The sequence below is a fragment of the Cricetulus griseus genome, chromosome 2, assembly GCF_003668045.3.
Source record: "Cricetulus griseus strain 17A/GY chromosome 2, alternate assembly CriGri-PICRH-1.0, whole genome shotgun sequence".
NCBI classification, from domain to species: Eukaryota; Metazoa; Chordata; class Mammalia; order Rodentia; family Cricetidae; genus Cricetulus; species Cricetulus griseus.
The window spans coordinates 264305753-264333418 of record NC_048595.1 but is presented as its reverse complement, the minus strand read 5'-3'; the positions used below and the strand labels follow the sequence as shown (position 1 = coordinate 264333418).

General features: G+C 43.3%; 1 protein-coding gene across 2 annotated transcripts in view; it reads left to right on the top strand.

The window, feature by feature from the left end:
* The window catches only part of Armc2 (armadillo repeat containing 2), a 110465-nt gene that overhangs the window by 33547 nt on the left and 49252 nt on the right, over positions 1-27666 (top strand). For both annotated transcript variants that reach the window (XM_027402226.2, XM_027402228.2), the window contains exons 6-11: positions 7386-7457; positions 8788-8864; positions 13730-13828; positions 17437-17612; positions 22027-22129; positions 23625-23848. In XM_027402226.2, coding sequence (XP_027258027.2) covers positions 7386-7457; positions 8788-8864; positions 13730-13828; positions 17437-17612; positions 22027-22129; positions 23625-23848 — 751 coding nt within the window. The remainder of the gene's footprint in view (positions 1-7385; positions 7458-8787; positions 8865-13729; positions 13829-17436; positions 17613-22026; positions 22130-23624; positions 23849-27666) is intronic.

The following is a 27666-nucleotide window of genomic DNA, read 5'->3' as shown; positions in this document are numbered from 1 at the left end:
CCCACAAACAACAAAGGACAAACCCATTAGGGGCTGGACAGGCCCTTCCTCCTGCCTGTACAAAATGCCCAGGCTCCGGCAGAATCTTTAATTGTTTTCCTTTTGTTTCATGGAATGGCTGCGTGGAGTTTGGAGTTTGTGCTCCTGTTTCTGTGCTCTCCATCAGTCTCTGCCTCCTTCCAGCACTGGGTGGAATTTTCTGAAGAAACACCAACAGAAAAGTTTATATGGGAGGATTAAAACAAATGAGAAAATGGAAACTCTTAGCAATTCTCTCATTAATTACATTTGCGAATCAGTCAGGGACATTCAATAATTGTTTCTTGTAAACAGTTAAGTGACTGTAATTCCAAGAAATGGCCTTTGCTAAGCAGTGGAGCATCCCCATGTTTGCTGGGCGCATCCTCCCCTCAATTAGCAAGGTTTGGTTTTGTTTTTATTCTAACCCTGAGACTGTAAAGTGGAAAAATGAAGATTCTTATCTGTGAGATGCTCGACAAAGGGGTGGAGATGAGAGTGGGCTGAGTGGGGGTGGAGATGAGAGTGGGCTGGGGGGGTGGAGATGAGAGTGGGCCAAGGGGGGGGACAGACCGGGGGAATGGAGAAGAGTGGGGGCCAAGCAGGAGTGTGAGCTGATGGAAAGGACAGAGCAGAGGAGGACTCGCTGGCTCCCTGTGGTCCTCCAGGCTTCTCTGGCTCAGGAGAGGAAAGAACAGTTTATTTCAGCAAACTTGCATTGATTTGTTTGCCTTTAATTTAAAATATGGATAATTCAGATCTTCAGGATGCCCTAGAGTTTACCTTTATACTTATTATGGGAAAAAAATGCTAAGCAAAGTAGCATCAGAAATGAAATGGTGGAACTCTGAAAGAGAAGCCTCTCCCAAGCACTGGGGAAGCTGTCCTTGTCACCTGTGTGCCTCTTACTACAATCTCCATGTGTCCATTAGAAAGTCATGCGAGGTTTCGAGGTCTGTTCCTCACCCATGTGCTGTTATTTCTTACTCTGTCAACACATAAGCAAACAGAGCCAAGGGGGGAGACAGCAGTCAAGTTCAATGACGATTATTAAACTCCCAGACCCAGCTCTATCGTATGGCTCTGCTTTCCCAATTTCCCTCTTTTTTTAACCTTCCTTCTTTTCTTGGGTCTGGGGTGGGAGGCAGTTTATGTACCCCACATTAGTTTTTTTGTTTGTTTGTTTTTACCTGGAACATTACAGTCTGAAAGTTTAGTTAACTTTTCAGACTCTATAAAATCTAGATGAAAACAGAAAGCTTGAGGGTTGCTGCACACTTCCTCAGACTTTGAGAAAGTTTCATTCGAAGTGTGTCTGTCCACTGGTGGGAGAGAGGAGATCTGAGGATGTGGGCAGGCCTCCAGAGAAGTGAAAATGCCCCCAATGGGAGGCTCCATTAAAGATGCAGATCATGAACTGACGGGGGGGGGGGGGGGATGGATGAATCTTGGGGTGACATACTCTTTTTTATTGCCTTGAGCAGTGGGGAGGGGAGAGGGAATGGAGGTATGGAGGACAATGAGGCTCAACCAATTCGAATGCGAAGATGCTGTCTATCATCTATCATGTAAGAGGTCTTTTTGCGTGTCAGTGGTTTGTCTAGACACACCATGGGAACACACCTTCCTAAGTCTACAAAGTTCAGCGCTTCAGTTCCCACCCTCTCTGGATCATGTTTGCCTTCAGCAAGGAGAGACAGATAATATACAGATAAAACGTCTCCTGGGACTACATAAAGAACATAACAAAGACAGAGGAAGAAAATGCATTCCAGAAGAAAGGCACCCAAGAGTCTCAAGCTTTCTTCATTGTCTCATGGGAAGTATAGATGCCTGATCATGGATTCTCCCCTTAGGAAGTGGGAATAGAGCTCTGTGGGTTACAAGATTCAAATTGGAGATTATAAGCCCTCAAGATCAAATAAACTGTAGTACTCAAAAAAGGAATGAAAGAGAAATGTATGAACAGGGAGAAGAAAGCCATGGTAGAGACTTAACAATTAGAATAAAGAAGCTGGGAATATGAGATGTGGTGGCCAATCCAGAAACCTCACAGAAAGAAACAGGGGCGAATAAAGCTAAGAGGATGAGTGGGGGAATGGAGAGTGAAGGAGGAAACTTGTATTTTTGAAGAGAATCCCATCTTCTGTAGGCGCCCTCTTAGCACAGGCTCACTTGGAACTGAGTACCAGGCACTCTTTCAAGTTATCTATGTATTTTCTCAAAGTTTGCAACAGCCCATGGAAAGTCAGAGCCAATAAACAGAAGAAAAGAAAAATTAACGTGTGCCAAAAGACAGATTTCTGTAGTAAAGACTTAAATCTGAAGCTCAAATGGACACTTGGTGTCCCAACAAAATCTGGTATGGAAAAATTCACAATACATTTCCAGCAGTGCTCACACTAGATACGCTAGGTTGAGTAAAGCATCCTGTTGACCACTCACTCAGGCCCAACCAGCAAGCCACATGAAAGGAGAGAAAAACAAAATGTTCTCCTGCTTTAGCTGAGCATCTCTCAGTGCCAGAAGAGAGAAGAGTATAAAGAGAGAGACCAAGAATTGTACCGGCAGTCATTTGTCCTTCATTGAAAGGGCAACATGCAGGCGCTTTCAAATAGTAATGAATTTAGTGTTATTATTCATGTACTTTCTAGAAAATTCTTAGACAACGGAGTGATGAGTCAGAATTGAAAACTTTCAATTGAAAAGCCTTTGGTAAAAAGCCTCATGGTATTGACTTTGTTTTCACATCATGAAGACTGAACAAACCTCGATGGTTATAGAGCAGAAACCCTGGCCAGCGGTGTGGTCAAATGTTAGTAGCCAAGCCCGAGTATGGGAGGAAGTGTGACTTTGAATCCCTCCACTTCTGTAAGTGGTGGGCTTACCAGACTGACATTGACATGGAAATAGTTTCACATGATGGTTTCAGCATTCTAATGCTTCTCATTATTTTTCTCTTTAACTTTAGAGAGACCTTTTAGAAACTAATATCTCTTGGGAAGACTAATTTCATCTAGAGCTGTTCAGTTCCTACAGTTTCACCTCCATTTCTGCTTTCTCTCTTTAATTCAAGCAAACCTGATACTTAGACTTTTTCATCACAGTAACATATATGGTATAATTGTATCTTCCCACCTACCTCCCTTCTGGTCTTTCCTTCACGTTTGTGTGTGTGTTGTGTGTATGCAAAATATACTGGAACACTATTTACCATACAATAATGATGTTTATTTCTGGCTAGTGGGATCTGGGAGGATGTTTCTTAAAATTTCTTTGCACTTTCGATTATTACCTGACATTTACAAAATAATAACTGTTACTCTCTCATACACACAAATGAAGTCATCATTCTTTTAAGAAACGAGAGTAATGCAGCTGAAAATGTTTCCATGTAGGGAAGACAGGCATGGGCCAGAATGCCTCTGCAGTGCAGCACTCTGCCACTTTCCACTTGCTAAGTGAACCATCCTGGTGTGACAAGCCTGGCCTTGAGTTTCCTCCAGGTGTATCTCCACACTTGCTGCGTAAGTGTGGCCCTGGGTGCACACAGAAACACAAAACCCCAGGCCCAGATCCATCCACCCCCAAGTTTGAGTCAGAAGAGGATAGAACTAGCACCCCCTGATGGTGGCATTCCAATCACAGCAATTGCAATCACAGCGTCAAGACTGCAAGGTTCTGTGGTAGAGCAGCAAACCCACGTCCGCAGCTTGCTTCTGAGGGTGAGGGTTGTTTGAACCCAGCTAGACTCTTGCATTTACAAACTGTTTGGGGTTGGGGGTCACCAGGCAGCAGCTGAGCTGACCCCTGTGACTGAGAGTATGTAGTAACAATGTCTGGACATTTGCTACCTGATTACAGTCTCATCTTGGAGCCAGTATTAAAAACAAAATGTCTTTTTCTTAAGACAAAGAAAACTTCTATTCAAAGTTTGCACATTTGCCTTTTGTTATAATCATTCTTTAACTTTTATTTTTCAATTTCTATAGATGTAACTTTTCCTAAAATGGATTTTTTTTTCTTAATTCCAAATCTAATGAGTAGCCTGTTGGTGGCAGCACATGCCTTTAACCCCAACACTGGGGAGGCAGAAAGATCTGTGAGTGTGAGGCCAGCCTGGTCTATAGAGAGAGCTCCAGGACAGCCTGGTCTATAGAGTGAGCTCCAGGACAGCCTGGTCTATAGAGTGAGCTCCAGGACAGCCTGGTCTATAGAGTGAGCTCCAGGACAGCCTGGTCTATAGAGGGAGTTCCAGGACAGCCATGGCTCCACAGAGAAGCCCTGTCTCAAAAAACAAAACAAACAAAAACAAAAACAACAGCCAAATCTAGCTAGTTATGATTACCCATATTATTTTTTTTTACTGTTACAGCCAAGGAGCCAAATCTGTTTTTCTATATGCTTTATTTTTTAGAGCCCTTGAGCTAAAAATGGTTTAAATGTTTTAAAAACAGTATGTTTTTAAATAGTTGCAAATGTATATTCCTTGACTTTGCCCCTTGGCCCCCAAATATTAAAATATATAAAATACTAGCTGACCCTTTAAGAAAACATTTGCTGATCCTTAATTGAAGAGCTATCATAATAATTACTAGAATAACTGTCTTGAATTATAGCAAAATCTATATTTTTGAAATATTTTAAAGAGCTATTATTTTATTTCCTCGGGGTATTTATGGTCTAGCAGTAGTGGTTGGGATGATTGATTGTGCCATCCACGGATGGGCTGGCTGCTGTCAGCTTTGGATAGCATTGTCTGATGTGGTTGGTTGTAATAGTTAAGTGAAATCTTAAGACCCTTGACTTTGCTTCCTGAAACATGAGGACTGAAGAGGAGAGGTCCCGGAAAAACCATACCAAAATTTTGTTTTCATTAGGACTTCAACTTGTAGCCAGGGCAGAGCTAAGAGAATTGCCAATATGTAGAACCAAAACCCTGGTCACACCTTCCTCAAAGCCCCATGCTACCAACTCACTTCCTGGTTGTGTGAGCCAGCAAATGCCACTGATGTTCAAGTCCTTGAAATCAGGTTTCCATTTGCAGGTTGATGTTCTAACTAATGAAAAGGAGTGGTTTTCTTCCTCTAAAAAGAATGTCACAGAAATGCCCAATGACTAATTTCCAGAATTGTTTTATTTGGACACATCAAAAAATCATTGTGAAAAATTTAATAATACTGTTTAATAACATGGAGCAGGAAGCTGGGAAGAACAGTTATTCTGGATGAGTGAATCGGGACCTAAATACATCTGAAGGGCAGGAAATCACTGCCAATATGATGCTGGAATCTAATAATGTGCAAAGCTCTGAGCTGCATGGGGACATCTGCCTGAGCTGCACAAGTAGGAAAAGGAGTTGGCTAATCTAATCATGGGATGTGCCCATCAAAACTGCTATTGTGGTATCGAGCTACCTCCTTTAAATACCTACTCCTTCTCTGGCCACAGTGTGAGCTCAGTGCTAGGGTTCCTTTTAAAGGGACAGAAACAGGCAGACTGTAAACAAATGGACCAGCAAAGGTATGAAAATACACCTTGTGGGGTGCAAGAATTTGAAGGGCTCAGGACTGAATAGTGAGCACACAAGCACAGATGGATGAACTCCACGTTCCAGAGCATTCTGTCCTTCCTGCAGCCTCATTGTGGGAGCACCATAGTGGGAGCACCATGACTCACCACTCCTCTGTACTGATGAGGAAACCTACTTGTAGTAAAAACTGGCTTTCAAGCACATAGCTGTGACAGGGGTGAGAGCCACAGGAGATAGTGTGAAGAGACAGGGGCAACATCTCCAAATATTTTAAGTATTTAAAGGGTTTCTGGGGGGAAAGATACATGTTTGTTTTGTGTGGTTTCAGTCAGTCGTGCAAGCTCTTTGGAGCACACAGGGCCATGTGTCTGTCCCTTCTCCTTTTGAGTGAAGGAGGGATTTTCCTTCCCACCCTCTCTTCCTTTCTGTCAGACAGTAAACACAGCTCACTTTGAACTCACAAATGTTCCTCTCTCATCTCCTCAGCCACACAGCCCATGCAGCTCCAATTTTCTCTTGGTACACATCTTTCTTGCTCACATCTGTGCAGAACTTTAGCAGTGCCACTCTGTGGACACATGGGTAGCTGGCTTGCCTCAGCCAGACAATAACCTCCTTCTTGGTCCCCAGCTGTTGTGACCCCATCCTCCCTTAGGCCCTCATTTCCAGGCCTGTGCCAACTACACGAAGTTCCATTACTCACCTCCTCTTTGATGCTGTTGTCCTTGCAGCACACAAACTCGCTGCCAGCCCAGGGTCTCCAGCTTGGAGCTACTCATCTGTGACTCTGGTCCATGAGCCACGGAATTTTTTCTGATTTCCACATCTTTGTTGCACCTGGCCTTAGAAATTCAACAAGACAAAAGCCATGCTTGCTTGACCCCATAAACTGCCCTCCTTACCCTTGCCGCTTCTTTGGTAAGGCCCTGCCATCCAGGTCTGTAATGCTGTTCTTCAGATGCCTGAAATCAGCCCTGTGTCCTATTAACTTTTCATGTGTGGAATCCCACATCTCTTTTCTAGTCCCACTATGATCCCAGAAACATTATCTCTCATTCCTTCTTAGCGCTCTGTTTCCATGTGCCCCCGCTCACTCCCAGAATCACAATCTCACACCCTTCTGTAAGAAGCTGTTTCATATTGGCTATCGCTTAGTGTCAGCAGCAGATCCCAAAACTCCAGGCAGCTGTTCGAAGTCTTCCCAGCAGAAACTCTCTGTGCCTGCCCTGCTGGTCCCATGCTGGCAGCTAGTCCCAAGAATATCAGGCTCTTGGGCCCCTCTGTTTTTCACTCAGGCTACTTACTGAGTGATTGAAGTTGTCAGTTGTTAGTTCAGTTTCTAGTCCTTTAAGGGGCATTATGTGGTCTCCTCCTCCCCCGAAGTCATCGTTCCTCCTTTGGGTCTCTCCAGTTCTTTTGGACCACCCCACTAAGATAGGTTTTTACCATCTTCAGAGGAAGTGTCTTCTGTATCTGTGTCCACTGATTGTTCCTCTAGGTGCTTACAGACTCAGAGGAAAACAAAAATAGTACCGACATTTGGCTAAGTTCCCTCTGTGTGCCAGCTTACCTTTTAAGCAGAAGTATTGCCTTTGTTTTAGGATAGAGAGCCCAAAGTCAAGCATGTTTCCAAGGTCACAAGTCTGTGAATGTTGACTTCGGATATGAACTCAGGTTGGGGAGGCATTCCTACACTCAGTGTCCACCCCCACTGTGATGACCATGTATGGTAGCAGGCCTGAGTCCAGGCCTGTCCCTTCTTGGGAACCAGGGGGAACAGTACTGACAAGCCTGTGTACATACTGAGCACCCTTCCCATTCTTTTCTTTTCTAGAAATGAAGCTGCACAAAGGAGGCATCGTGGAGCCAGCCTCACCCCTGGCCATGACTCGGAGAGAATGGACAGGTACTTGGGAGCAGTGCTGTAACCTGAAAACTGTCTTGATAATTTCAGTATTTATTCAAAACACACACACACACACACACACACACACACACTATATATGTGATACTTTTGATTTTAAAAATTACAGGTTATATGGGGGCTAGAGAGATGGCTCAGATGTTAAGAGCACTGAATGCTCTTCCAGAGGTTCTGAGTTCAATCCCCAACACCACATGGTGGCTTACAACCATCTGTGATGAGATCTGGTGCCCTCTTCTGGCCTGCAGGGATATATACAGGCAGAACACTGTATACATAATAAATAGCTTAAACATTTCAGGTTACAGTAAATTTCTTGGCTTTCCATCCCATTGAAGATTCTTTTAATTTTAAGATGTTATGTATTATAATGAGTGTGAGCTTGTGCCACAGCGCACATGTGGAGGCCAGAGGACAAACTGTGGAGTTGGTTCCCTCCTTCCACCTTTATATATGTTCTGGAAATCAAACCAAGGTCACCCAGCTTGTAGGGCAAGCACCTTTCCCCCTTAAGCCATCTCACCAGCCCTGTTTTTATTTGCATATATTAATTATAGATAATAATGGGTTCCATGGCATTGTCATACCTGTGTCTGATGCATTTTTGTCATTTCACCTCCATGGCCCTCTCTTGTCTCCTTCCCACTCCTTGTACTGATATTGAAAAGATAGTGCCCTCAAGCCAACTGTAGTTAAGTTGCAGCCAGGCAACAGTGGGACCAAGTCAAGCATCCTCATGACTAGCCATGGCCACTCCTACTTGGAACACAAAATGTGTCTCAATCTGGGATTGCCTAAATATACTTTTGGCTTTTTTAACATTTAAAATATTTCTATTAATATTTTTAGGGAATATTAACTGCATTGAGTTTTAAGGTGGAAATGGGATATACCATGATGCAGTGAGAACAGTGGGTTGAAAATTAGGAGCTCTGCATTCAAGAGCTGACCCTGTTGTGTGACCTTGGGCACATTGGGCTGACTTCACAGTTTTCCAACTGTTTCTTGTTGTAACAGTGACCTCTTGTGGTCCATATCCTTAACCATTTTTTTCCTCCCAGCGAACTTTGGATTTATTTGTTTTTTGGTCCTTCCTAGTATTATATTTCATACTGTTAAGCAAGTAGACTCGTGTTCTTGCAGATAAATCTTAGATGGCAAAAGTACATTAAAGCAAACAATTGAACACTATCTCTTCAACTATTTGCTGTGGCTTCTTAAAGAACAAAGCCTACATGAACTCTACATGAACAAGGTTCAGTTTATAAAAATGAAAATACCTTTCTGTTTCATTCATTCCACTTTCTCCTAGGGACCAAGGGAAGTGGCGTACCAGGGCCTCCTCGTGTCCTAGCAGTTCAGACCTGAGCAGACTGGAAACCAGAACAGGTAAGATATTTGTGTTCTTGGCCCTCAACATCCTTCATCCTTCACCTTCAGCATCCTTCACCCGCAGCATCTCCACGTTGTTAAGCCAATGGGACTTGTTTTTCAAAGATAAATGTCAGGTGGAAGTCAAAGTCTGATTTGGGGAGGGTCTGGAGTGTCACACTGCATCCTGTGTTCATCGACTTCAGGAACTAGAACCAACTTCCTCAGAAACCAACATTTATTTTCTAAGTTTTCATTATTTCACTTCAGTCTTGCAAGTACCCAAATCTGATGCCTTCAATGTGGACAGATGCTCACAGAAATTATAGAGTAAAAATATCTGTAGGCTGGCCAAAGTTGACATCGGTGTAACTCTAGCTCAAATTCAAAAGCATTGCCCATTTAAGTGAAGATATTAAAATTTATTATGAAAGTCCTGTGGGAATTTTATTCTGCCTGAGAAAATATAGAATAATACAGCCCAAGGGCTAGAAATGGTACAAAATGTGGCCGTGATAAAAGTGAACCAGAGGCATTTGTAACATTGACTGGAGTCAATACAAGCAGCAAATGAAATATTAAGTTAGGTATCTCTGTGCCACATCTGGAAAGACAAAAATTCTGTCAGTCCTATTTTGAAGGTTTGTGACCCTCGCTCCAAGGGGAAGGATATGGACAGAGTAGGCATAAAGAAGGCTTCATTGCTTCAAGGTTTTAAGTCTTTAAAATAAAAAGAAAGATACACTCTAAGGTACAGAGAAACCCTGCCTCGAAACCCCCCACACACACACACACAAAGAAAGAAAGAAACAAATGTGGCACAATGTTACTGTTGGGCCAGGCTAATGAAGGCTGCACAAGTGGATGCTACATTCTTTATATTTTCTTTCCATTCATTCACACAAAGTTTTGTGTCAGGCTGAATGAGTATACATGTATAATCTGGGCATTTTGGAAGCAGAAGCAGGAGGATTATGAATTACAGGCAGGATGGAGCTACACAGTAAGACCTTGTCTCAACAAAAATAAAGATGATGATAAATGGTATCAAACTAGCACAGGGTGCAAAGCATTATTTTCAAGCTAGCTTCTCATCAGGAAGGAGGCTCTCTGTGGTCATAGGGAATGGTTCTAGAGCTCAGAAGAATCTAAGCCGTTCTGATTCCCAAGACAGCGCTGTTGCCAAGGGCTTTACATTTGCATGCTAAAAACATCAACCAATCCTAACATTGTGTCAAGCCGTTGTGTCCAAAACTCAAAGCTGTGGTTAACAACTGTAACCACTGAGGCAGCAGAATCTTCAAAAACAGGCAGTACTTCTGCCTGACTTACCCAATTTCCTGTTGAATAGTAATTTTTATATTTAGCAAACTGTGAACCTAGATGAAAGTGCTTTTTTAAGTTGTTCCCCAAGACTCTGTGTGTGTGTGCGCGCGCGCGCGCGCGCGCGCGTGTGTGTGTGTGTGTGTGTGTGTGTGTGTGTGTGTGTGTGTGTGTACGAGCATGTGTGTGTGCACGCATGTGCGTGTGTGCGTGCATGCTTCTGTTTTCTAGAATTAACTGGAAAGAGTGTCTAGAATTGAGGCAGTAGGACCAGTGAGGACAACACAGGGATAAAGAAGTGACAAGGCATGGGCAGACACAGCCACATAAATGGGGGTTCCTAAGAGAAGACCTAGAAGAAATCCTGAGACTAAATCCTTACTTAGTGTGTAGCTAACTTCTTAAAACGAGTCTGGAAGGTTTCAGAAGGGTCTTGAGGAGACAGCTGAACTTTTGTGATTTCTGACTCGACTTGATTGTCTCTTCCTGGGGTGAATATGTGTGATTTCACTGTTCCAGAGGAACTAGTTGCTAACTAACAAACACTTCATAGGTTTGTTTGTTGAGTTTTTTGTTGTTGCTTTTTTTTCCGTTTTGTTTTTGAAGACCATACAGATTTAAAGCCTGAATTTCTAGTCATTTTTGGGTTTTGATGTGTGGGAATAGGTTCATGTTCCTGTAGATGCTGCAAGTCAATGCCAGGTGTCTTTTTCTGCCACTCTACACCTTATTTTTGAGGCAGAGTCTCTCACTGGATCTGGACCTGGAGCTCACCATTTTGGCTACGCTGAACTGACCAGTAAGCTCCCAGGAACTGCCTGTCTCTGCTGCTCCATTCTGGGGTTACAGGTGTACAGCACCTTGCCTGGCTTCTTACATGAGTCCTGGGGATCTGAACTCAGGTCTGCAAGCTTGCAGCAGCAGGGACTTTACCCACCACGCCATCTCCCCAGCCCACTTTCTAGTAAATTTAAGTGTTTCACAAATATGTCAAGGAAATTTATTAGTATTGACTTATCAACTTCTGGCTTGTCATTTGCCTTCATAAATGCTGATTTTGTTTATATATAAAAAGAGAGAATGTGAAATGTATAAACATTGTGACACTATAATATACACCAATGAAGAGCTAAAATTTTAAAGGTAAAGATCCCACAAAACCCCAAACATGTGCATTTACTGAACACATATGACTTGGAAAGTGTTGTCATACCAACCAAATATGAAATTTTGTTTATGTACTTTAAATACGTTAGTTATCTAGGGATGTGAACAGCTGCACAATCATATACATGTTTTATCCAGTTCAGGAATACTCAAAAATCCAAATGGCCAAGGTGATGGTGTGCAGCCATTTTGAAGATGTCAAAGTTCCAAAAGTTGAGATATCTCTCAAACACAGTTAGTAACAATGGCAGATCTAGCCAGAGCTGTAGTGCTGGCCCTATTGGTGTGAGTGTCCGTGTACTGTGCTGTAGTGCTTGGGTCCTGCTAATGTGAGTGCCTGTGTGCTGTGCTGTAGTTCAGGCCCTGTTAGTGTGATTGCCCGTGTACTGTGCTGTAGGGTGCTGATGAGAAAGACCCTGTTATGAACACCACTTCCTTTCTTAAGTCCGGGCATTTCTGAATCCTGCCCCACACCTGACTCCTAAAGACAATTCAATTTTGTTTTATGTAGTCTTGCTTATGAGTTGGATAGCTAGCCAAAGTCTTTCTGTTTTGACTACATCATGTCTTTACCATTTAACCATAGTTTACTTGTCAAGAATTCCCTGCTTGCTTTGGTGCTCCGGGGATTTTCTGTGCTCAGTCTGCCCAGCCTCCCTTGGCACAAGTGACATTTGCAATAGGGAGTAGACAGTCCCAAAATGCAGTGGTGAGACCTGGGCACTGGAGGCAGATGCCAATTGCACAGCCTCCCTGCTTCTCCTGCGAGACCTCAGAGCTGTGTGGGGAAAGTTTCCTATTTGGGGGCTTGAAGAATCATTTCGACATCGCTGAATTCAAATTACATTTTAATCACAAGCCATTTTGGGTTATAGTCAGAGCTGGCTGCTCTTTATACAGACAGTTGAGAAGAGTTCAGGGGATTTCTTTTTTTGAAGTCTTATTTTTTAATTATGTATCTGCATATGCTGGAGTCCAGAAGGAGACACAATAAGTAAACCAAGAATTGTAAAAAAAAAAAAAAAAAAAAACCATAAATGAAGATGGTAGGTGTGTATAAATCTTCTGATTGCTCCTATGACTTCAACCATCCCATGTACATTTTCATTTTCTTGGTGCCATGTGGGGGTGCGGGAGGCAGACATTAGATAGAGGAAGGAGGCTGAGGAAGGCCTCCATAGAGCAGCACCCACTCCAACTCTGATTGGTGACTTGAGATACTGCCTATGCAATGTGGAATCATGAGTTGCCATTTTCTCTATGAATTCTGTTTTATACATTGTTGCCTTTTAATCTGTTGGTTTGCAATGGAACTGAATGATAAGGGCAGCAGAGTTATATGACTTTAGGAAGATAATTTAATAAGCCTAGCTTCCACCTAGATTCTACTTTCTCTGTCTTCAGAAGCAAAACAATACAACAGGAGCCTCAGTTGGGTGTGCCAGCTCACCTGTAGTCCTGGGAGGCTGAGGCAGGAGAATCACAGTGGGTTCAAGGCTAGCTTGGGCTACATATTGAGTTCTATTTTAGAGTGAGACCTTGTTTCAATGGGCAGAAGAGGGAAGAGGAAAGGAAGAAAGAAAAGTGCCTCCCAAAAGACTTCCTCTTCTGTATCCTGGATGCAATCAATGGCAGCATTGCCCTCGAGAGCTTGTGTAGCACTTCGTGGCCCAGTGGTGACACACATCAGCACTCACCTATTTGTTTAGTCAGGGAAAAGAGGTTCACAGATCTTCAGTGTTGCTAGATATATGCGGCCCTTGGGCAGAGTTTTGCCTCTATTGTGACATTTAGTTTTCATAACCCTAAAAGCAAATATTCTCCTTTTTGCTGATGAGGAAACAGGCTTGGAAAGGTTCTAAGCTAGATAGACAAAGGTCACCCTACATGTCAATAATGGAGTCGGGGTGGGGAAACCATGACATTTCCCCCACCCCACAGGAAAGCACAGCGTTAGTGGTACTTCCTGTATAGTGTCTGTCCTGAAAGGCTAAGATTTTTATAAAGTCTTTTCAGCTTTTAGTCTTTATGTATGTATGTACACATATGTGTATGTAGGTGTCTATTATTATATGTTACAGAGGGAAAAGTTTAAGTAAAATTTAACTTAAACCAGTTTGCTTTCCAGTGGCCAGCAGCCCCATCACAGTGTTCTGTTCTATGAAGTACTCTAATCCCACTTGTACGTTGTTTCTTTGAATTGCCTTCCCCAGGTTTCATTTGGGGTACCTTGATAAAAAGCTTCGTGTTTCTCTTTCGAATTGGGACTTGGGGCAAAGTGAGATTTGACTCTGTTCTTATCAATCTCAGCGGTGCGGAGGAAAGGCTGTTGAGTGTGCCCTGTTACATGTCCTTTTTCACGATGCCTTTTCCTTCTCTGGATTCCTTTGCAGCCTCAAGAACCGGCTTACAGGAACAGGAGACAGAAACAGAAGTAGACGGAGTCTTTTGGAAAACACGGATTGTACCGATTTTGCATGAATTAGAAAAGGGTAAAACAATAGTTTTTGTTTTAAATAAAAACTTTGCATTTATCTGTGTGTTCCCCATTGCCCTGATATTTTCAGTGTACTTGGACCATTATTTCTGTGGATATGATGAAAACATGTCATGTATTTGCATACCCTAGAAACATGTAAAGCAAATATTATGTAAACCAAATTGCTGGGGAGTAGAATTATACTTGGAATGCATGGAAGGAGCCAACTTCTAAAGCTCCCTAGTAGTGCAGATTAGGGAAGTGTCTCTCCCTGAGGAAACACTGCGTCAGCCTCTTCAGGGAGACTCTTCACATTCTAGAACATCAAGGAAAGCAGGCCTCTTGAACTGAGTGGGTCACACAGGCTAGTCAGCTAGAGCTGTACCCATGCTTTGTTGATTATCTTGACTCCTGAGGTTCAGTGCCTCTGCCAGGGAGGCCACTCACACAGCTCAGGAAGTGGCCTGGGATGTGTCTTGTCTAGCACTCCATAGGGGGCACAACAAGGCATTCCTGGGAGGGTATGGGGAGCTGCCGGAGAGGACTCTGCCCAGTTTTTCAGAATTCCATTTGGGAAGGTGAACTAGAATCCTCTGGACCCTTGAGAGCCACAGGGCAATCCCCATGCTTGGTACCATGTGCACAGTGGGCCCTCACTAGGACTAACTGAGTGACTACTCCCAGATGCATGAGCAGCATGGCAGACACTGGAAGGTGTGTGTGTGGGGGGGGGGGAGAATGCAGGGAGCTGGCATCCTTACAGCTGCAGGCAGGGAGCTGGTACAGGACCCTGCTTTCCGAGCAAGCAGCCAGCACTCCCATGCTGTGGCTAGGCTGTGCTCTCCATGGTGTGGGTCCTCTGAACAGGCTTTCTGCACCCCCCTGCTAACAGCAGGTGCCTGGTGGCACATGTAAACTCTGCACTCAGAGAGGAGTGAAACCACATCACCCCCCAGAGCCCTTTGCAGTTCCAAGTTCTGGGAGGGTAAATGTAACATTTCCCCATTGGAGCTACCATTTCCGCTGTCCTATTAGCTTGGCCAGTAAACACTGAGCCATTCCTTCAGGAAATGAGTGAGAAAGGTGAGTCTGGGCAAGGCTGAAACCACACCAGAAGCCTTCAGGTAGGAGGCCTGCCTGGAGGGCCAGTATGCCATGGTGGGGTCTTCAGTGCAGGTAGGAGGCCTGCCTAGAGGACTGATCTTCCATGGCAGAATCTTCAGTGGGCACCCAGCACTCCACCTACCAGATACCAACAGAGCAAACTTAGGATCTCACTGGGAGTTAGGGTGTGAGGTACCAGGCCTGTTACTCTGCACTTGGGAAACTGTGTTCCATAGCTGGGTTTCATAGCAAGAGTCCATGTCAAAAACAGAACCCACAAGCAAACTCCAGAAATATCACATCTTTGTCCCTAGACACATTTAGAACCAGCAAGCATAAGTCCGGTTTCCTTGATACCTTGTAGTTCCTTTGATTTGATAAGTGGTTAATAGGTTAGTTAAAATAGTTAATAGAATAGTTTTAAAATCTTGCTTCCCCTTCTCCCGTATTCCCCAGTACTGTGTTCTACCACACTGCCTTGCCATTCTCCTCTCCACGTGTTCCTCTTTCGCTGAGCCCTGATACACTGTTGTTTTTTATTTTCTAGAATTTTTTGAGAACACATTGGTAACATTTTCAGGGCCAGCCTCAACTGCACAATAAGACTTTGTCTCAAAATGAAACAAAATAAAAGCAAAGAACCCCAAATCTATCTTGGTAGCTACTTTGGCCTGTGATTTTTCTATTTGTTAGTTTTGTGGTCATGCAACACCATACAAATCTTGTCTGCATTTTGTTCATTGTTCCTATGATTTCCTTTCTAGAAAAAGAAAGCCCCTGGGTCACAAGTTTCAATCATCTGTCCTGATACAAGTGAAAAGCACAGGCCATTTATTGTACAACACATCCCGGGCATCAGGTTTTTCTCCAGTTTTCTTGTGCTGAGACCTAGATCAGGCCTTTGGGGAAGGAATAGCCACACACTTACACTACATCTTTCTCGTGCCTCATGGCAGGAAGCCCTTGTGTCGACCTGTCCCTTACTGGAAATGTGAATTTTGGTCATTGGGGTCAAGTGGTGTCTGCCTGGCTCCGGCTCTGTGTAGCTGCTGGGTTTCCCTTTGTGGTTAAGGAGTGACTTGTGGGACAAAGTTACTTGGTGACTATCTTACTGTCCTGTCGATTACACATGAAATTCTTAACTAGCTTTAGCTCTTAGAATGTGTTTTGAGGCCATGTGCCTTTCAGTTTTGTTTTGCCTTGGTTCTTGAAACAGTCTCCATTATGTAGCCCAGGCTGACCTTGAACTTGCCGTCCTCCTGTTTTAGCCTCCAGAGTGCAGAACTCCACCTGGCACTGACAGTTAGAGAAGTCTTACTTGGTCAGTAGTTGAAACTTTGATCCTTGAGCCTTCCTTCCCAATTCTTTTGTAAGTTACAACGGTCTTGAATAGAGCCCAGGCAGCTGAGGATGACCCAAAGCTTGGACTAGAGATGAGACAGACAGTCCTCGAAGAAAATAGCAACGCAACACAAGTGCTCCACACACAGATCTCAGGCCCCGCTGTATCTCAGGCTGGTTATTTCCCACCAGCTTTGGAGGGTACTCAGCTATTGAGCTTTAAACTTTTTTTCTTAGATGTTATTGTTGAAAAGAGCTAAAAATGACCTGAGTCACTTCCTTTTGCTGGCGCACACTTCCTCCACCTTGGCATCTACGAGCTCATCGTGGTATTTATTTAAGATCAGCTTCCCACTTTTAAGTTTTGTGATGGGGTCTATCAGAGGTAATGCGAACACACTAGTCCTTGAATTCTTTTATTTCCCAGTGTGTTCCCTTCCAGTGCTGGTTCTCTTTCCTGGTTAAGCCACTCTCAAAAATCACTGTCCTTGGGATCACAACTCTAAAAGTGTTCTCGTCTCCCTCATTCCCAGCTAACACCTTTTTAAAAGTCTCCTCTTTGATAATAACGGTGGATGTTATTACATCTCTTTGCCCAGTCATTTTGAAAGGAACATACCATTCATTGTTTTCATCAACAGATATATTAGAAGGCAAGCTTGCTTGAAGTTGTAGACTATCTATTCAGTATGCTTGCTCTACCATGCAGGTGTGCCAATCAGGATCCCTCCTCACTTATAGCATCAATCTGTACATAGCACAACACACCTATTCATATGGGAAGAATAAACAGAAAATAAACAATATTTGCTCCTTTGGAGTCATGCAACTTGTTTGAAGAAATGGAGGCAGAAATGCAAATGGCGTGCCTCAGTGAGAACGAACAGAGTCCAGATGGAGGTGGAGGACAGAGAGGCCGGGGGGGGGGGGACTTTGAAAGGCTATTCCTCCAGATAAGCTACATGACTGATTGTAAATATGTTAACCTAGGAGATGGAGCAGAGTGATGAAAACAGCCAAGTAGATGGAATCGAGAGGAGAAAGGGGAATGGCGTCTGGGAATTTGGAGATGTCTGGGGAACTCCCAGGGGGCTTCTCCCTTCACTGCTTGTGTCTGACATATCTGAAAACTCAGTCTTAATGAGTAAGTGGTGGTCATTCTCTTTGCTCTGACAGAAGAAGACATTGATGCAATGTGTGCCGCCTGCACGCAGCTCCATCATGTGTTGGAGGAAGGGCACATGCTTGGAAAGAAGTTTAGGGGAAGAAGTGTCCTGCTGAAGACCCTGTATAAACTAGTGGATGCTGGCTCAGATTCGCTCAGCCTTAAACTTGCAAAGCTTATCCTAGCAGTAAGTTTGTCTTTCTTTCGTTCTAGCGGACTGCCGTCCATCTGTGCTTTGTCAAATGATTTGCTTGTCCATATTGCAGAAAGATGAAAAATGAGATGTTTGTTTAGAATCTTGGGAAAATTAAGGCAATAAGCTCATACCCCAGAATTGGATTAGAAGGTGTTCCCTGAGAAAGAAGGCTGAGCACATAGGGAATATCCCAACAGGCTTGCATCTGGACTGTGCCCAGAGTCCATTTTAAAAGGATGAGAGAGAAAAGGAAAGTCAAGAGAGGGAAGAAAAATTTACAGCATCAAACATATCCCATCAAACAACTAGATTGAGCAGTTTGGGACAGTACAGACTGTCGACTTTGCCCTGTAGTTCCTGCTGGGAGCCCAGCTCTGTCTCATGGTTTAAAAAGTAAAGACAAGGGAAAGATGCTTTGTGAGCCAGTGTGAGAGAAGAAACCAGCTGCATGTGGTCACAGGAAGGTCCCTTGGTGGCCCTAGAAAGCTTGTGTAAAGTGTTAGAAGAAAAGGCAGATACCAAATAAAAGTCTGGGGCAGCTCTGCTCGGAACAAACCTGACTGGTGGCTTTGTTGTCACAGCCATGAACAGTCAGAACCAAAAGATAAGCCCTAGCAGTTCTGGAACATTCTAAGAGAGCATCGACAAATGGATGACGCTCCATTTACCTGTTTCCATAAATGTAAGTGCCTCTGTACCCATCCCTGGTACAAAGGAAGATGGAAAGCAGACTGACCAGAAGGGAAGCTCCATGTCCTAACAGTGTAGGGAACATGTTCATTTCATCTTATTTTGATAGTTAAGCCTTTCAAAGTAGAATACTCTAGCCACATTTTTTTGTGTGTAATTTTGGGTGGAGACTACACCTTTACTTAGCTGTCATCATAAAGCATCCATTCTCTTTAGCAGTCATGTGTGACTTGGTGCAAGGTTCCTTTGGAAGGTAATTTCAAATGGTAATGTCGGGCTCTGATAGTGGAGTTGTCCCAGGGAGGACACAGGCTGCCAACACTCAGGGACTGACTTTACCTCCTCATCTGGATTCTAGATGTTTTGTTTCATGATTACCCTCCTACTCCCCCCCCCCAAAAAAAAAGAAAAGATGAGACGGAGTGAATCACAGAGCTACTAATGTTTTCCAGTGAAAATATCACCAAGGTTATTGGTGGTGGTGTGCAAATTGGTGTGTGTGTGTGTGCGTGTGTCACAGTTTAACTGAATTAGGCTTTCTGAACTGGATGTTAAGTGGGTAAAACTTAAGTAAGTTAAACAATACTGCCTATCCCAAAGAATTTAGGCAAGATTAAGTTCAGATACAAGGTTATGTGGGTTGGTGCCTTCTTTTTATCTTTTTAATTGTTTTATTTAATGTGTGCGTGTTTCCCCGAATGTGTACATGCACACCATATATGTGCTTTGTGCCCATGGAGGCCAGAAGATGACATCAGATTCCCTGGAAGTGGAGTTACAGGTGGTTGTGAGCCATCATATGGATGCTGGGGACTGAACCTAGGTCTTCACAGAAGCAGCCATTGTTCTTAGCCAATGAGCCATCCCTCTAGTGCCATTTGGTGCCATCCTACTCACTATGGAGCCACCAGGTCAGAAGGGACCGTCAAAGCAATGGCATGCAACTTCCTATTGGCTGCTTGGATCTCCTCTAACATTCCAGGGGAGATCCAGTGTAGATGAGGCTGTGGGTGGGGTCCCATATAAATTCTCAAGACGCCATATCACAAGCTCCATGGAAGGAAAATGAGCAAAGGCTAAACAGAGCCCAATGTTCTACACTGAATTTCTTCTTCTGGCCATTGTTTTTTCTGTCCACCATTTTGGTATTGCATTGCAACCATTTAACAGTATTTACTTAGAAACACGCAATAAGCATGTGGGTTGTTTCAATTTCTTGAATTCTTTGGCTAAATAGAGATCTGCCAGTTAGCCATTTTAATTTTAACCCCTGCTTTTAAAAATCCTTATGAAAATATGTCAGTCTGTATTAAGCATGTTCAAAGAACACACACATGCTCAATAGGAGGGCAACTGTATTATGGAAGTGGAAAAATTTTGGCACCCTTTTCAGAGGGGTAAGAATCAAAAGAAACACCCAATGTGTCATTTGTGATTAGATATAGTAGAGGACAGGAATGATTTCAAACTTCTTTAATTTGGAAAACAAAAGCATCATTTTTAATGTAAGGAAAAACCTGCCTGGCATGGAAATGGTGCATCACCAGGAGTTCATCCTAGCCCTGAGAGCACCTGTAAACAAGGCAGCCAGTCCCCCAGGACCCATCATTGAACTCTAAGGAGGAGTCAGGGGCTCAGCCAGCCAGCACCTCTGGCCTCCCCAGTGCTGGGCACAGTGCTCCTCGCTGTTGATGCTGCTTTGATGAAACTCAGACACCTGTTTGGTTTTTTGTTGTCTGATTTTGTTGTTGTTGTTTGCTCCAAATGGAATGTGGGAGACGAGGTGAGCTGCATTGTGGGCATTGTCGGATGCAGAGCCCAGGCTACCCACCGTACTAGGAAGCTGAACTGGTGGGGGATTTCAAGCTCCAGCCTCCAGTGGTGTCTGCCAGCACATCCTACCCTTGCCCAGATGTGGAAAGGGTTTTCTGTTTGCTTCAGTCAGCACATTTTCTGGAGTATAAAGTCATGCTGTTGTAATCACTGTCTTAAGTTCCCATTTCTGTTTTCTTCCTGAGAGTGGAAGGATTCTTACTCTGTCCTGTGAATGCCCTGGCTAGTTGTTATAGTGCAGGCTCTGATGGGAGTGCAGTGGGGGACATGCGCACATGCATGCATACACACACACACACACACACACACACACACACACACACACACACACACGGCATTCCTAGAACACAGAGACAGCTCTGCAGGTGGGTATAGGGCCCCTTCTCTCTGCAGAGCAGGGATGACACCTAAATGGGCAGGGTTCTCTGATCACCAAGCACAGGCCCAGAGTGGATGCAGCAGGTGGAGACGCTCAGCTGTGCTCCCTCCTCGCTGCCTCACCAGCCCCAGACAACCTACCCAGCTTTCTGTCTCCATCAGGGAACAGCTCATCCCGTGAACAGCTAAGTGTGCAGTGGCATTTGTGGTTCTAACAGATAACTTGAGCATACTCTATTATCTTGCTAAAAATTAACTGAAAACTCAATAAAAATATTAGAGATAACTTTTTAAATAGTAAATAATGACCCTTGTGCCATCGTGTTCATAGAGGGGTCTTTATTTGTTCAGAGGACACCATTCCTACAGACACTCTGCAGAGGGCACACAATACTCCCGCCTGTTCCAAAAGTAATAGATGTTTTTCTTTTTAAGACCAACAGCCTGAGTTTGAGCTACAGGGCCCACATGATAGAAAGAGGGAAGCAACTCCTATAAGTTGTCTCCTGGCTTCTACATACTCACTATTACACACACACATTTACTATCAAACTCACATACACTGTCACTACACACACACACACACACACACACACACACACACACACACACACACAAATAAAACAAATGTAAAACAATATAATAAAACAAAGAGTATTGCGTGGGCTCAGTGGCACACTGAGCCAGCCCTCAGGAAGCAGGGGCAAGTGAATCTTGGTCAATTTAAGGCCTACACAGTGAGATCCTGCCTCAGCCAAACAACACAAAGAATAAGTAGTATTCTTTCTTGGGGTGCTTATTTAATTTGAATAGTTTTGCTCTTCCACAGTTTATTAGAAAATTCTGCACTATTGCCCATTCTTTACTACTTTAGATAATGTGCATCTAGTTAGACCTTGGTTCTGCTGGTCACTTTATTTTTATAAAAGAAGTTGTACTTCATTATTGCCTTGTGTTTAATTGACTTAGATATTGTTGTGTGGTTGAGAGGGTAATTTCAGCTTCAAACAATGATCATCTCAAAGCATTCCAGAAATAGCCCCGTGGATAAGCACAGCCTAGTCTAATCCAAAGCATTGGTTTTAATTCTTTTATACAAATGACAGAGGGAGCAGGCTTCCTTTGTATTTTCTTTCCTTTGCCCCTCAATGGATACTCTTCTAGATTAGTTTAATCTGAACTTTGGTATCCTCCATCCTTTATTGTCATGTTCTAAATCAATTACTCTGTTTAATGCCACACTCTAAAAAACAGCTAATAGTTTTACACACCAGTGCACAATGTTTCATAGTAAGAAAGCAACCTTGTTATTAAAGTGTCCATGTTTACGGAAGTGAGTGAGAAATTGGAGCCAATGCATAATGTGGCCGGACTTTTTAGGTTCTTTCCTTGGAACATTTCTTAGGTTTCAAACCCTCTTCCTGCGCTGAGTGTGGAGGTTCTAGAGGTGTTGAGCCTGCCTTTACCTGTGCCGTAGAAACACAAGCATGTTCTTTCTCCGCAGCTTAAAGTGAGCAGAAAAAACCTTCTGAATGTCTGCAAACTGGTATTTAAAGTCAGCAGGAGTGAGAAGAATGATGTCCTGATGCAGACCGACAATATCCTGGGTGAGTCCTTTGCAGTGCCCCTGAGGGGAGGAAGCCCCCCCCAACACACACACACACACACACACACACACACACACACACACACACACAGCACAGATGCCAAGTCCATGGAGGAAAACAAGAGAGAAGGGTAGTGAGACATTTTAGTTTCAGGGAAAGTTCAGAGGTGTGGCAGTTGTCTTTCTCTGTTTCTCACATTCAATTTAAAGCAGCATTTAGAGGCTAGTGGGATAGACTGGGTTTTGGTTTTCCTCCTTCAATGCATGTAGGGATGTTGTGTGACTTGAAGAAATCACTGTGTAAAAAAATCATTTCCGTGGCCTGGAGTTACTGTTAGAATAAACACACCTAAAAGTTTTTGACATAATCACAAAGTCTTGTCTCTTGATACAATAGGAATAAGTAGAAAAAAAATTGGAGAGATGGTTGTGACTTACAGAACACTGATGTGGACACAGGTTCAATACAGAGCTACAGACGTTTTACCCACACTCCCAGACTAGCTAACCATGTCCACTTCCCAACAAGTCCCTAAATAAGTAAGTGGGAAACTTTTAGGAGTTGTGCTGTTCCTGCAGAAGAGGCAGCCATGGAAAGCACTGTAGTCATTTTGGGATGACAAGGGACAAAGACCTCAACAAACAGGGATAAAACCAAGGCTGAAAGAATGTCTAGCACCGAGTCACTAGGCTGAGAATTACAGATCAGAACAAAGGATCGAACATCCCCTGTGACAGGCTTACACTTGAACGTGGCATCTCCATCCACCCTTGCTCAAATCATCTGGAATCTGGGTCAGTCACTGGGTATTTGTTGTTGGGTTTGTTTTTGTTTGTTTGGGGCAATAGTGGGATTGGCTTTAGGATGTGATGCCCTCTACCACTGAGCTTTAGCCTGTTGTTGTTGTTTGTTTGCTCACGAAAACAGAGTGAGACAGGGTCTCACTCTGAGCGTAGAATAGGCTGGGCTCAAATTTGCTGTCATCCTGCCTTGGATTCCTTTGTCACTGTGCTTTGGGAGGGAGGCAGGCCTCAACTGTCTTAGGAAGGGGCGAATGCTATGTCTACAATCCTTTTCAGTAACAGATTGATTTTAAAGTTCCTGTGTGATCCATGTACCATTAGAGGAGCAACAAATACATTCTTCAAGATTTGTTGAAAATATAATTCTTAGATTGTCTTTGTTACTAGACAATAACTTGACATTTTTGTGCCTTAAAAATAAAGTCTGGTAAATATTACTAAGAGCCAAGGAATGGCATTTAGTTAAAAGAAGGCTTTCTTATTTGCATATGAACAACCTCTCCTTTTGCTCTCATCACTATTATGGAGTTTGTTTTTTTTTTTTTTTTTTTTTTTTTTTGTAGACTTCCCTGCCTGAGGAGGAGCAGGGAGAATTTGCATGTAGCTTTCTATGAATATATTTTACAAATTGTGTGCCAACATCAAATTTGCTGTTGTACTTAGACATTCATAGAAATCCGTCTTCTCGGCAGCATCATTATTGGAGGTGCTGAGAGGCGAAGACCTGCAAGGTAACACGGAAGCCTTTTTATACTGCATGGGAGCTCTGAAATTCATTTCCGGGAGTCCAGGATTTCTTACTGAGATGGTCAGCAAAGGTGCCGTGGAAATACTGACAGAGTTGATAAAGCAAGTGAATGAGGACACGAAGAAACGCAGCACATGCCTGCCGGATTCCGGCAACTTGTTAGTCCAGGTAAGTGTTTTACTTGAAAAGGTAAGAGATGTAAATGGTGTTAGTTTAAAGTAGCAGACAAGAACCCTTCGCATCAGGAGGGGATTCAGGGGCTCAGAAATCAGGGGGAGTGGTTGCTGGCCAAGTCAGTGTGTGCCCTGCTGAGACTGTGAATTGGTAGAACACCCCCCCAATAAACACTCCCACTGTCCTGCAAAGAAGGCAGAGCTAAAGCCTGGCTTGGTGGTGGTGGTGGTGGTGGGCTCTGTGTGTGTGTGTGTGTGTGTGTGTGTGTGTGTGTGTGTGTGTGTGTGTGTCTGTGTGTCTGTGTGTCCGTGTGTCCGTGTGTGTGTGTGTGTGTGTGTGTGTGTGTGTGTGTGTGTGTGTGTGTACACCTGGAATCCTGGGACTTAAGAGGTGCAGAGGGTGAAGGTGATTCTCAGTTGAGTAATGAGTTTGAGGCCAGGTGGGCTTCTTGAGACCAAGGAAGGGAGAAATGGGAGGGAGGGGAGGCCCGAGTTGGGCCTGATGGCACAGGCCTGTCAATTCCAGCCAATCAGGAAGTTGAGGCAGGAGAATTGAACCTAATACAGGCTCCACAAAATAGAAAATAAGAGACAGCTGAGGAGGAAGGTGAGTGAGTGGGGGAGGCTGAGGAGGGAGGTGAGTGAGTGGGGGAGGCTGAGGGGGAGGGAAGGTGAGTGGGGGAGGCTGAGGGGGAGGGAAGGTGAGTGGGGGAGGCTGAGGGGGAGGGAAGATGAATGGGGGAGGTTGAGGGGGAGGGGAGTGGTAGAGTACCCAGCAGGCTGCAGACCCTAATTTCCATCCCCAGCACAGGAAGTAAAAGTAACAAAGATGGAGGCATGGGAGGTGAGGTGGGAAGCCTATGCTCTTTGCATATCAGCTGTGTGTGATACTGAGATTTTTTTTGTAACTGATAGCTAAGGCCACATCTCCAGCCTGCAGTGACATTGGGTGAAGTTCTCTCATAGGTTCTGCAGATGCCACTCAGCCCTGGGGACAGCAGGAATGTGGGTATTAAAACCAGGTATAATTCATCTGGCCAGAGCAGGAAGAAAAATTTCCCTCCGTGTTATAGTTTTATTACTGCTCTTGTGACAGATTAAATTTCACAGTTAAATTATTTCCACCAAAACTTCTCTAGCTCTCATTTTCTTTTGTAGATGAGATTTTTTACCCTTAATAGCATTGATATGTCAAATAATAGCCTCTTTGATGTAATAACTCATGGGATCTGAAACGTACTTGTCAATTAACAAGGATGGATTGAACCTTTAGAGTGCTCTAAACCATTGGGAGAACATGTTAAAAATTAGATTTATACCCCGGCTTCAGATCCTGAAAATATTTATGATGGTTATTAATTTTAAATTTTGGTCCTCCATTTTGAAAAAGATTGTAAAAAAAACTCTTTTTGGTATAAACAAGGCAAAATTCCACAGGCATGCTGTATTTTGGCGAGGGGACTTTTGAAACATTCTTTTATTTTTTTAAGATTTATTTTACTCATTATGTATACAATGTTCTGATGCATATATGCCTGCAGGCCAGAAGAGGGCACCAGATCTTATTACAGATGGGTGTGGTCCACCATGGGGTTGCTGGGAATTGAATTTAGGGCCTCTCAAAGAACAGAAGACGCTTACAACCTCTGGACCCATCTCTCCAGCACATAAAACATTGCTTTCATAGCAACAGTATTTTTGATCATTTGTGTTTTTTTCCTTCTGGAAAACAGTTACTTCTGATTATATAATAATGATCATTTCTGTTAAAAGGTAGGAAACATAAGGAAAGGTATAAAAATCATCTGTGCTAGGTGTGGTGGCACACAGCTATGACGCTGACACTTGGGAGGGTGAGGCAGGAGGATCATGAACCAAACCAAACAAAAAACAACTTGAGATATTTTTATCCTGAGCTATATGGATTTACCTCCAACATCATAGTGTCTGTTTCATATATATATATGTGTGTGTGTGTGTGTGTGTGTAAAACAGACTGTAATTATATATAATACAGATTAGAATTATATACAATTCTAAATATATATCTAAATACATATAAAAATAAATATAAATAAAATATAAATATATTATATATTAAATATATTAAAATATATTGTATACAATTCTAAATATATACATATATGTGTTTACATATATATATATTTAAAAATCATAATCTGCATTTTGTTTCTGAGACAGGATCTTTCTACATAGTCCTGGCTGTCCTGGGACTCACTCTGTAGACCAGGCTGGCCTCAAACTCAAAGAGACCCACCTTCCTCTGTCTCCAGAGTGCTGGGATCAAAGGCATGTATTAAACGTGTGCCTGGATCTAATCTCTATTTTTAATAGTCAATTTGTTTTATGTCATCTCTTCTCTTTTGACTTCCTCATGTCCATTCAGTCAGCTTATATTGTTCACAATTAGTACTTTGTAATTTATATATTTATATTTAGTACTTTTTAAAGATCTCATAGGTTTTAAAACTGGGACAGGGAAAAATCTCTTACATTATCTCTGTAAACTTATTTGATACTTTTTTCATCACTGTGATAAGCATATACCTCTGTGGTAGTTGGAATGAGAGTGGAAATGTTTAGGAAGGGTTGGAAGTGCGGCCTTGTTGAAGGGGGTGTGTCACTGGGGGTAGGCTCTGAGGTTTGAAAAGTCTAAGCCAGGCCAGCGTCTCTCTCTCTGCCTGCTGCCTGTGGATCTGGGTGTAAAGCTCTCAGCTATTTTGACAGGGCCATGCCTGTCTGCTTCCTGCCATGATGACCATGGGGTAACCTTTAAACTGTAAGTGAGCCCCCAGTTAAATGCTTTATTTTATAAGAGTTACCTTGGTCATGGTATCTCTTCACAGTAATACAGCAGTGACTAAGACAACCTCAAATTCTCAACCATGCTTATCTTGAGATATTTATAACATTTTAAGTTGGGCAGGAGGTTTTGAGACAGTCTATATAGTTCAGGCTTGCCTCAAGATAGTGATTTTCTTTCTTCAGCTGCCTGAGTGCTAGGAATATAGGCATGGATTCCACTCAGCACCTAGCCCCTTTTTAACTTTTCAGTGTCACAGCAGCTCTGGCATTCTTGTCTAGTTGAGGAAATTTTTCCCAATCTGTTGACATAAGGGAACATTTAGAGCCAATGTAAGCAAACATATGTCAGACAAGATATGGGGGGGTGCTAGGTAGGTGTGGTTGTCAGGAGCCTAATGTCAGTCCTCATGAGTTTGAAGCCAGAAGATTTCAAGTTCAAGGCCAGCCTGAGCCACATAACAGGTTGTTGTCTTAAAATACAAACAAGCCCCTACCCCTCCCTCCAAATGGGAAGAAATCTGATCTCTGCTGTGCCATTTAGCTCAGAGCTTTGCTGCCTCTGTTCTTCTTGGCTTTTATTTCCCTTTTCTGTGATTCTCCATGGACTTGCTGGCTCAACCCTTCCATTCGTTTTCCTTTAGGGGGCAGAGTAGAGCACCACACTGCCCACAGCCTCCACACCACAGCTGGCTTAGTCATTGTCTCTAGAACCTTCCTTTGAACCTGCTGAGGATCTCATACTGACAGAGACTCCTGGGGGGGGGGGCATGGTCTGCATTCTGAATCCCTATGCAGCTGGAGAAAGTGAAGCCCATGGTGACCACTTTAGAGCATGCCTCAGCTGTCACCAGGTGTGTTTACAGATCTGGGCAGAACCCCCCTAACTGGACAGTCCTTCATAGCTAATTAAAGCAAAGAGGTTGGGCTCCATAGCATGATACTGTAAGCCAACCATTTGAGAGACTAAAGCAGGTGACTCATAAATTC